The 11,345-nt window shown below is 34.8% G+C and overlaps 1 protein-coding gene across 1 annotated transcript; it reads right to left on the reverse strand.

Moving 5' to 3' along the window:
• Nucleotides 1–2,673: 2,673 nt before the first annotated feature.
• LOC147860446 (serine/threonine-protein kinase BSK1-like) lies at nucleotides 2,674–11,345 on the reverse strand. Its single transcript, XM_087324839.1, has 10 exons — nucleotides 11,154–11,345; nucleotides 10,133–10,353; nucleotides 7,664–7,799; nucleotides 7,374–7,507; nucleotides 7,043–7,148; nucleotides 5,700–5,785; nucleotides 5,394–5,582; nucleotides 4,702–4,872; nucleotides 4,241–4,354; nucleotides 2,674–3,336 (listed from the first exon to the last, which is right to left on the reverse strand). The coding sequence occupies exons 1-10, from the start codon at nucleotides 11,230–11,232 to the stop codon at nucleotides 3,091–3,093; spliced, it is 1,482 nt and encodes a 493-aa protein (XP_087180965.1). The 5' UTR covers nucleotides 11,233–11,345; the 3' UTR covers nucleotides 2,674–3,090.

Below are 11,345 nucleotides of genomic sequence, written 5' to 3' on the forward strand. Positions count from 1 at the left end.
TTGAGTGGTTGACCCCACTTCCTCTTGTTCTAACATGTTATTTGAACAATTTCCTCAAATGCTTCATTTTCTCTTGACATCCTTGAATGTGATCATGGTGATGGTAATGTAAACCCCAAAGGAATTGGGGAGTCATCTATTTGTAAATTCACATTGTTAAGTTTTCTAGCAATACGAGATGTCCTTAGTTGCACTATGTTATATTTTTTAATCTAGGCTCAACTATTGTATATTTTACACCAATGCCTAAATGATTATGGTATTATAAGCCCTTACGGGTTGCTAATTCATAGAAAGGTAAGACCTCTGATTCTAAAAGGGTCTTTGGTGCTTCCTTGCAGCTACCTTATGGTTCTCATTCTCTTTCCCTTGCCTCCACTATGAGTCACTTCCCTCCATATACCTTTTCCACTCTAATTAATTGCCATGTTTTTTATCTAGTAATCCATTTCATTGAAACATCTACATCTTGTAATTAGTGCACCAATTAGGTATGTATTAAGCTTAATCAATCTTAAGAAGCCCTCTAGGCTTCCATGATTGCATGGAATAATAGTTGAAGGTCTTTGCTCTTGGGAAATGACACTTCCAACACCATTATTCGCTCATTGTGACTTAGTAGTCATCCTTGAAAGTGAAAAACAACATTCCAAGGTAAGAATATAGGCACACAATCATTGTAGGAACAATCAAGGAAAAGTATTGGCATGTAGGATTGTTTTTTTTAACTCTTCATTTCATGATGGATTATAGATATATTGTGTTTTTACCAATAGAGGACTTCAAGGGTTTGGCATTTGTCCACAAAGTGACCACTCAAGCGAGAAATAAAATGACAAATTTTCCACAAAATAGTATGGGTAGAGCCAAAATTCAGAAACACTACTAATTTTTCTGATTCTTGCAACACGTCGACAATTTTAAGAGATATTGAACTCAAAAGTGTGAATGGTTACAACAATTTTCAAGACGATTCAAAGAAGTTCCAAATTTGGATAATGCATATCCCATTGGTTTCATGCACACTAAAATGTACATTAAAAACCCCCAACATTCATTGTTGTACTATTTGAATAGCCTTTTTAAACTAGTGCACTTGTCTATATAGATCCACCATAAAAGGAGTTTTTAAACCCCTTTTATTAAACCTGACATGATATGGTTACCTATGAGTTACAACAGCTAACTCATGGTCAAATGTGGTAACAAGTAAATCGCTTTTACGGTAGAGAAGTTGCAATCTATGGATTGTGTCCCGTAAAGTCAGTTGATTGCTTTTAAATTAAATGTCCCTACAAAAATATTACTGCTCTTACTTTTTTGTCTTCATAAAGAGCTTACTTTTCAAATAGTATACTTGATAGCAAAGCCTACTTTTGTGATTTTATTTGATGCTTTATAAATACTTCTCATGAATCTTCTCATGTTATGGATATAGAGAGTGCATATTATTAATTAATTTAAACCTTCTGAATCAATTTGAATTGTTACATAGAATTTTATTTGTTGCGTCAACATTAATCACTACTCCTAGTCGTTGTGACTTAGTGTGTGTATCATGTTTGGCATATTGTCTTGATATGATATATTTTCAGATGTTCATTGTGCTCATGATAGCCAAAAAGGTCAATGATAAATTGAAGAATCCATCTATTACTGATAGTAAACTTCATTGTGTTACAACCATTAAATGGAAGGAGTTAACATAGAAAGGGACTACCACTTGGTTTAGCAATTGTCATTAGTAACTACAACAATGTGCACATTTCAAAATACTCATAGCCTCTTGGAGCTTTAATATGGTGTCAAAATAGAATAATTGCTTCAATTGTTGTCCCATTTGCAAGTTCTTAATAATATTCACTAGAATGTTAAATTTTCTCTCTATGCTTTATTCCCGCATCCATGGGTTGATGAAGAATATCCATGGGTTAATTCGACATTAATACTCTAGTGGACGTGCGCTTTTGAACGGGCTCATCATTTGGATTCTCGAAGAGCAAATGTTAACGTAACTAAAAAAGCCATAAGCATTCAAATGAAAAGTTGGCATATACAAACACAATTCTTCAATAAAAGGAAAGTTTTCTTGAAAACAAGGAGACATCTTGAACCATCCTTAGCCTTTAGTCAACATAAAGTGAACATCTCTTCCAAGACTGCCATACAGTCATTCCATAAGTGTTCTCCTGTATTATTGTCTAGCATCAATGGCAAGGAAATGCACCATGCTAATGCACTCTTTTCTCATAATTGGAGGACACTGGAATATTCCATTGTCAATGATATATCATTTGTTTTTATCCAATCTAATAAATGTGCTCATGCAAAAAATAAGGTTGTAGCCATTGTCACATATGCCTTCTGCAAGGCTTCACCAACATCAATCGCACTATGGTTATCACACTATCCAAAAAAGGTAATCAGTTTATATGGACATTGATTATTGTTGTGATACAACAATATGCATTTTTCCCAAATGGGCCATTTTATTCCTTTTTAGGATAATGCCGCAGCATCATAACTAATGGCCTGCCCAAAGAAAATGTCACTCTCAAGACTAAAGTTACTGCTGATATAGGAGATCCAATCTAATTTGTCCTCTTTAAGAGTTAGAAAGAGAAATTTATCTCTTCACCAATTATTGAAGCAAAATAGTATGTTCTGGATTACTGATGAAAAGAAAATTTTGTATTAATGGAAAAATAGAAATAATAAATAAAAGCCTTTGAACATAATGCTACACAAGGATGAAAACCTCGGAAAAAGGAAATAAATATGAAGGCTGTCATAGATGAAGAAGTAACCTTGGTGGGTCGTGTCGGTTTGCCAAAACCAACCCCTGTATGTGATCCTCACAAAAACGTGAGAAATCAATAATAATAAGGATAATGATAAAACAGCTTCCCTCAGGCAAACGCAGAAAGAACATGTAATCACTCTTGTGCTGCAACAGCCTTTTTTTCTTTGTTTTACGAACAACTCAGCCTTTGAGAAGAGATTTTTTTTTTTGGAGTATATATTACCAACCCTCCCAAAAAACAACACAACACAACACTGGCATCATTATTAGTAATTATTATGACGAAATCAGCTTTTGGCATTCTTTTTGGCTTCGAGAATAGATCCTTCCTCTAGCATGTCTGCTGCTTCTTTTTCCATGTTGAGTTTCGTTAATGCAACCGACTGCAAATAGAAAGCAGTTGCCCATTCAGGATTGATGTATTGTGCTTGCATTGCATCACGGAGAGCCGCATCAGGTTGATCCGTCATCAAGTAAGCAAGGCTGCGCCTTGCCAGGACAGTCGGAGAGACCATTGCACCACCATTCAGGAACTGCAGACCAATCACTTCAATATGTAGCTTACATATATACATTATTTAGAAAAACCCACCCTATCTTTCTTCCAATCTTATATTAAGCTTACATGGTCAAAGACTGGAAAGAATCCTTGATATATTCCAATCATATGGAACAACATGAAGCTTTAGAGAATTAAAGACCATGCTATTTTCCACTAAATTTTATCCAACCTAAAACCTTATCTCTATATTACAATCATAGAGTGACACATGCGTGATATTCGCAATATTCAAGAATATGAAATGGCCCCAAGAATATTATAAAACCATTCGTTTTGCAAAATAAATAGAAAAAACAATAATTAATTCATTTTGTAAAAAAATAAAAAAATATTTAATTCACTAAAACAGAACCATTCATTAATAAATTATAAAAATATGATTAGTATTAAGCCTCCTTTATAATGTCAATCAAAAAGGGGGAAGTTTAAGAACCTTTATTTTTTTTTTATTTGTTTTAAAAATATTTTTATATTTATTATAGAAATATGATTAGTATGAAGTCCCATTTTTAATGTCTGATAAAAATATTCATAAAACTTAGGAGAATAAAAAGTAGCAAATTAATGAACCTTTACTTTATTTTATTTATTTATTTATTTATTTATTTATTAAAAATAATACGTATACTTTTATATTTATTATAAAAAATTATTAGTGTTAAGTCCCTTTTTTATTGTCCCCTTTTTATTGGGAAGTCCCTTTTTTTATATTTTGAAAACTAAAAAGGAGGGAGTTTATGAATTTTCTTTTTTACGAATGCGTTTGGAAACACTTTGGAAACTCCCACGAATGTGAATATGTCAATATATGATTACAATCATACCCAACTTAGGTCCAGCATACTAACACAAATATGATCATTTCTGAGACTTACTTCCGAATAACGATCAATCGCAAGGACAAAATCTTTTTCTCGGAAGTTCACATCAGCCTTTTTTCTAGCATTTAACATCTCCTGCATTTGTTTAGTCCACATCTGGAAAGAAAGCTGCACACAAACAACAAAAGAAATGAATTTAAACAATTCTCTTGCACCCTCCTCGATATAGCGTTATTGGTAGAAGACTGAAGTTATGAAATTATATCTAATAAGTGATTTACGTATATCCATCTCAAAACATACATTTTGACCACTTGGAAAAAATCATGAAAATGAATCGCAAGCATGGAAAAATGTCACAAAAAAACTGATGTGCATCTTAGGCAGGGGTATATATGAGAGATGATGTTGACAATGCGTTAGCTGTAAGTGAATGTAAACGTGTATGTATTCGTTATGAGCATATTATTATTAAGCTCAACACTGGGTGGCATCCAATTATATTGACAGCTCACCTCATTTTCACCTGAATCCTCTTTATAATGTGTCTTGACTAGGATTTCATGTATTGCTGTAAGATCCATCCTGGAGCATGCATCTTTAAAATTAGATGGCCGAGCAGCTGACGACACAGGTTCAACAGGAGGTGACTGTTTCCTCACACCCAACATTGTCGCCGAAGGTACCTGCACAGGTATATGGATAGATAGGTAGGTAGGTAGGTAGGTAGACAGGTGGATATACAGGTTATTAACATCCATGAAAGACCAAATATTATCTATGCGACAGGACCATGCAAATAGTGAGGATCGAACTTGGATTCCCTGAATTGTATGATTTTAACACTAAAGTGTAAAACAACAAGCCAAATGCTAGAGAGTCACGTATATAGTCGGTGCAAATATGTTGAAAAAATCAAAGATAAATTTTTGTCTCCTTAGTTAAAGGTCTGAGTCTTGTTAGCTAATGGTTTGAATATTTTGTCATCCATCCATTCGTTTCTATCTAGATCAGTACACATTTCCAGTACTTGAGAAAATTCTAACAAAATTCATAATGCATCTAAATTCAACTATTCAAAATAGTTTTTTTCTCTTGAGATTGCATCTCAAAATGTTTCTTTAATACCTATGTATACATTTTTCAACATGTAGCGCATCTGTTATGGAAATATGAATTTTTCGACACTGAATAAGTTGAAACTTACTTCTTTTTTCCTCTGGAGAGGAACCAAGGACTGTACAAGAGTTCTTGTATTTGGTCTTTCACGGGGTTCAGATTGTAGACATCTTGATGCTAATCTAATAACTTCAGTTCCATCATCACCACTAAACTGACCTTCCAAGTGTGAATCCATCAATGACACTGCATTGCGCCCTTTGATCAAGTCCAAGGCCTACAATAGCACAAATTTGAGATGCATGAGATTAAAACTTTTCAACAAACAACAATTCAGAAATCTAGATAATACTCCAAGATCATTCTCCATTATATCATTCATTGACGCACTCACATGTGTTGGTGGTATGTGTTTTCCACTCAGTAAGTCGAGCAATATTGTTCCAAAACTAAAGACAACACTCTCAGGAGTAACTCTGCCTACAAGCACAAGAACAATTAGAATAAAGTTATTGCATAGAGCGAAAGTTTTAAATATCTTGCCATTTAAAACTGTAATTTTTAAGTACTAAAAGAAATGGTAACAGTTCATTCAGCAACAAGAAAGTATTTGATCACACATCACATCAAAATAATATTTAAGCCAGATAAACACATAATATTACCATTAATATCAATTAATTTTATGGTAATTTCAAAAAATACCCCTCACATAAGACATCTGACTCTTCTCCTTGGTATTTATAATATCAATTAATTTTAAGGTAATTTCAAAAAATACCCATCACATAAGACATCTGACTCTTCAACTCTTCACCTTGGTATGTATAAAAAGTAAAAATAAAATATTGAACTTTATGTTTACCAAAAAGAGAAGGTTTAGAATTTAATACTCAAGTTGCCATAGATAGTTTATCAACATGTATCCATGTCTTGTGCAATGTGCTACTTGGCACATGTGTCTATGGGACTAACCATCTTAACTGAGACATGATACATCTACATAAAAATGAAATTTGGATGCATCAATGAACCTAGAGCAATAACTAGTTATTATAAAAGATTTCCTAGCATGTGAGACATTGCCATGGGGAAACATCATTCAAGCCTGATTGGAGTTCAATATATCCTCTGTATATGTACTACTACAAAAGAAACAACCACAAAAAGGCATCTCCTCCAGCAGTGAGCATGTCCTTTGTGCCTTTGCACAAATGTGGGCCACACCTTGCTGAAGAAAATCTAGTTCATTATGCTCTCAATTCTTGTATACAACTTGCATGTTATATTGTATCCTGAGGACAATTCCAATCCCAGAGGGCATCAAGTATTTAGCTAACAAGAATCCCTACTTTAATTTATATGGTTATCCTCATTTTGGTTAGTGTTCTGAAAGATGAGACGAAATGTTTTAAGATGTAATGTCTGGTTCAGTCTCATTGGCCATTTTGGCCTCCTAAAAAACTTTAACTTTTCTTTCTTTATCTCATTCAAGTGACACATTTCTATAATCAACTCTACATCTCACCATATAAATCATACATATATGCCCATAAGCACAAAAAAAAGGATGTAAATGAAAACCCAATAGGCATTTGCAATGCTCTACCAAAGTAATGCACATTTAAATATTAACAAGTGAAACAATACGCACTGTAATTACAACCAAGAATAAATAAACTGATAAACAAAAACGGTAATGAAAATTAGGACAAAAGATCTTTTTCAAAGCATTACCAGTTCTCTGATATTCTGGAGGTGTGTAAGCTAAATTAGTGCTGTAGCTCTTTCCATCTCTGCTATTTTTCATAAGGCCAAAACATGAAAGTCGGGGATTTCCATCCTGCAATCACATTTCAGTCAATGTTTTACGCAATGCAGAAAATGGTAGCAGTTTTCCATGCTTTCCAAATTTTGGAGAATAGAGTATGCGTATAAATTAAAAACCATAATCTTCATGTTTTCTAGGTTATTTGTTCTTTTATGTTCCTGTCCTTCATAGATACTGGACTTTTCTTTATATGCGGAGAAAATCATAAATAGAAGAATACAGATTGACGGCGCGTGCCTGATCAAAAAGAACACGGTAGGCATTTAAATCATGGTATAAAGGACGTGAGTCATTGTAGCAATGATCCAATGCTTCCGCAAGATGTAGTGCAACCCTTAGGCGCATAGCCCATTCCATTGGACGTTGATCCCCTGACAATATGGAGATCAATAAGATTTGTCTTTTAAAGCTAATTTAAGATTAATAGAAATTTAAAGTTAGTATCACTTGTGAAGTTATTATATATGGTCCAAACCAATTTAACAACCATTTCAATTCCTATAACTAGGCTGACAAATGATACTTACAATGAAATAAATGCCTAGCAAGGCTTTCATTTGGCATAAACTCTGCAACTAGAAAGCGTTCATCACCCTCACAGCAGAAACCAATCAAGTTCACCAGTTTTTCAGAACGAACTTGACCCACATTAGATGCTTCCTCCTGAGTAAATGATAATGAATGAGCACATTAATTCCACACAAGCAATCTTCACATGCTTTTTTTACAAGGCACTAAAGATGGTGCCATATCAACTCATAGAATAGAGTAAATACATTATGTGATTCAATGAAACAAACAATCTTGGCAAGAAAGGAGAATACTCTATAGATCGGTGCATAATTAACCCATCCATCTGACGGAAACACTATTCCGCAGACCAAACTAGGGCTTAACATGAGCACACACAAAGTTTCGAGTCTGTCTAGATGAAGAGACTTTCCTTGAATTGTTCATAAAGACATGCATTCCTACACAATGCTAGAACATTACTTTAAAGTGAATTTCTCACTTTTGTCAGCTCAATCACACCAACAAGAATTCATTCTCTTGTATCAAATTCGACCATGTCTCACTCTCTCTAGAAGAAGCATTGTGCCTTGAATGGACCGTGAAGACAAGCATTTCAATGCTAGAGAATTACTTTCAAGAGAATTCCGGATTATTGTGTTCCGAGTAGATGACACCAACAAAAAGTGTCGAGTCTCTTGATCCAAATCCAACCACTGAACTGCATACAACTACCACTCTTTCCCTTCTATATACAGCTTCCTGCAAACATGTATCACCCTCTACTTACTGCAGCTGATAAACAACCTTCCCAATCAGGAAAAATAGTTGGGTTCTTTGAGCATGAAGAATAACTATCATGTCACCAAAAACTTGCCACTTATCAAAAACTTATAGTAGTATGCTCCATCACCAAAAAATAACATCTAAAAGAAAATCAGTAAACTCCCCTTTCTCTAGCTATGATTAAGGCAAACTTAAATCCTGTCTTAATCATAATTTATATCCATTAAGGTTTAAGGTCATCCAAAGAAATATCTTCTCGTTCACACCACAATATAATAGTACATTTTGCTATTAAAGCTGAAAAACAGTGGAAAACATAGAGAGAGAGAGAGAAACAGATTGGGGCACACACCCACAGACTGAATAAGTCATTCAAGGAAACATCTCCTTGTTCACACCACAATGTAAATATTACGTTTTGCTCTTAAGGTTGACGAAGGGAGAAGATGATAGAGAGGTAGACAGAGGTTGAGATGTATATACAGTGACCGAGTGAAGGGAGGGAAACACTATGTCTAGTTTTAGACTATTAGTACTGTCTAGAATGTATACTTGAATTCTAGAGCACATACATCTTATTTGTCTTCTTCTTTATGGGAAAACAGGGCTATACATAGTAATCTACAGCTATAATATTACCAATGCTGCGAAGAGCTTGCATAATGAAAAATTGTGGGAGAGTACACCATGTTATGCACACAATGTTTCCATGACACCAATCAAAGGAAAGGCACCCCCGAGAAATCTTGCCTTATTTCCTTTCCTTCCCTTGATGTGTCAGTGAAGCATCCAACTGACTCCTCGAGATGTGAACCACACCATATCTCAGACGTTGAATGAATTGCCCCACCACGCATGTGAGAACAGAGGCTCTCAGATACACCATACAGTAATACTAGAATTTATGCAGAAGATCACAAGTTTATTAAAGTCATTCTCTCGTCAAAAGGCCACATATCCTGAGTGCCTGTAGAATATTCTCTTAGGGAGCATAAACACCAAGTCCAATGAAGCCCCCTCATATCCCTTTTTCAACGTGTGGCAGGAAACTATATTCCATATAAGAAACAGAACCTCTTATTGGAAAGGAATTCCAGTTACCCGTCTTTGCAAAACCATATTCTGAATTTGCACTAACAATAGTCAAAATGCCCAAGACAAGAAGATGTTGCGGGTGGTAGTGATACATGCCAGTTTATTATTCCCTTGATCAAATATCTGTAAGCATCCATATGAACTTGAACTTCTCATATCACTCTTGAGACAAAGATAAATGATTAAGAGAGCAGATGTCTAATGGACAATAGCAAACTGTTTTTTCTTTCTCTTAATGAGGGAACTCAATTGCCATTGCAACAATCACACACTCTAGAAATGGCTATATGCAGGGTCCATCCTAAGAAAAACAACTATTCAAGTAGACCTTACTACCTGAAAAAAAGAGCATGAAAATATCGGATGAATGAAATGATGGGTTCAAAGTTGATACCACCAGTGGAGGTTTAATGTATACGTGTATATCTATAACATAGTAATAAAGCACAGATCTATGACCATGATGACACTTCAAATGGCTGAAAAAAATGGTAAAGACAGGTAAAGAATGAAATTATGGGGTTCAAATTTTGAGACTTTGGAATAAAATCACCTTTAACAAAACACCTTGAAACAATAGGAGAGAATGATTCTTAGACACTTACAGCAAATTGTCTCGGATCAGGCCATGCTGTTTTTGGAAACTTCTTTATGGCAACCCAACGATCTCCATCTAAATGACCCTTATAAACGACATTCAGTGCTTTCTCGCCACCCTCTGACACAATGTTCTCGAGGCTGAAACCATCTGTTGCAGATCGCAATTGCTCTATGGAGAACTCTCTAAATACAGGTACTGAATTCACATCATTTGATTGCGGCTTCTCTGCACGGCATCGATAGTAATAATAATATGGAATAAGGTATATGATTACTATTTAAAAAATCAGAAATTTTACACAAGAAAAACAGTGATTGTGAATGAATGGTGTTATCAGTATTCTGCAATATAAATTCTCTTTGAGATCCCATAGACTAAACCAAAAACAGTAAAGCTACGGTTTCTCTGTAGATAAGATTAGGTTAGAATTTCTCTGTAGCTGAGACTATCTTTGGGTTTCTCTGTAGATAAGTAAGAAAAGGTGGAGTTTCTCTGTCATTAAGATTAAAATTATAGGTCTTCTCTGTAGCTAAGTTTGGGCTAGAACTTACGTTCATCTAAGTATAAATTAGGGTTCCTCTGCAGCTAAGATTAGATTAGTTCATACATGTACCTAAGGTTAGACTAGGGTTTCTCTGTAACTAAAATTAGGGTTTATCTGCAATTAACTACGACAAGATTCAGGTCTATCGGTAGCTAAGATTTCCCCGCTTCCAATATTAGATTAGGGCTTTCCTGTAGCTAAAATTACATGAGGGTTTCTCTGTAGATAAAATTACGTGCGGGTTCCCAGTAGCTAAAATTAGATCAGGATTTCTGTGTAGCTAGCTAGGATTATATAATATGCTAAAAAAAAAATCAGGGTTTTTCTACAGCTAAAATTACATGGGGTTTCTCTGTATCTAGCTAGTTAAGCTTAATTTAGGGTTTTCTGGGTAGTTATCTAAAACTAGAAAATAGCTTAGCATTAAATGAGGGTTTCTATATTGAGATTTAAACTGAGATTTAGATTCAGATGGTTTTACCTGCTTCTGGTATTTCTTCATCTCCAGGAGATACGAGTGGTGGATTAGCATCACGAAACCGGGTGAGGCAAGATCCCATGGCTATTTTTTTTTGTCTTTTGTTAAACAACCCTCAGAAAACGTTCTGTGTAAGCTGATGCCAAAATCATGCCTTTCCTTCCTGCAGAAGCAGAGGAGGAGGAGGAGATTGGC

Source organism: Azolla caroliniana, unplaced genomic scaffold, assembly GCF_043228905.1.
Source record: "Azolla caroliniana isolate FFs.n. ecotype wild unplaced genomic scaffold, voAzoCaro1.0.p SCAF_9, whole genome shotgun sequence".
Lineage (NCBI taxonomy): Eukaryota > Viridiplantae > Streptophyta > Polypodiopsida > Salviniales > Salviniaceae > Azolla > Azolla caroliniana.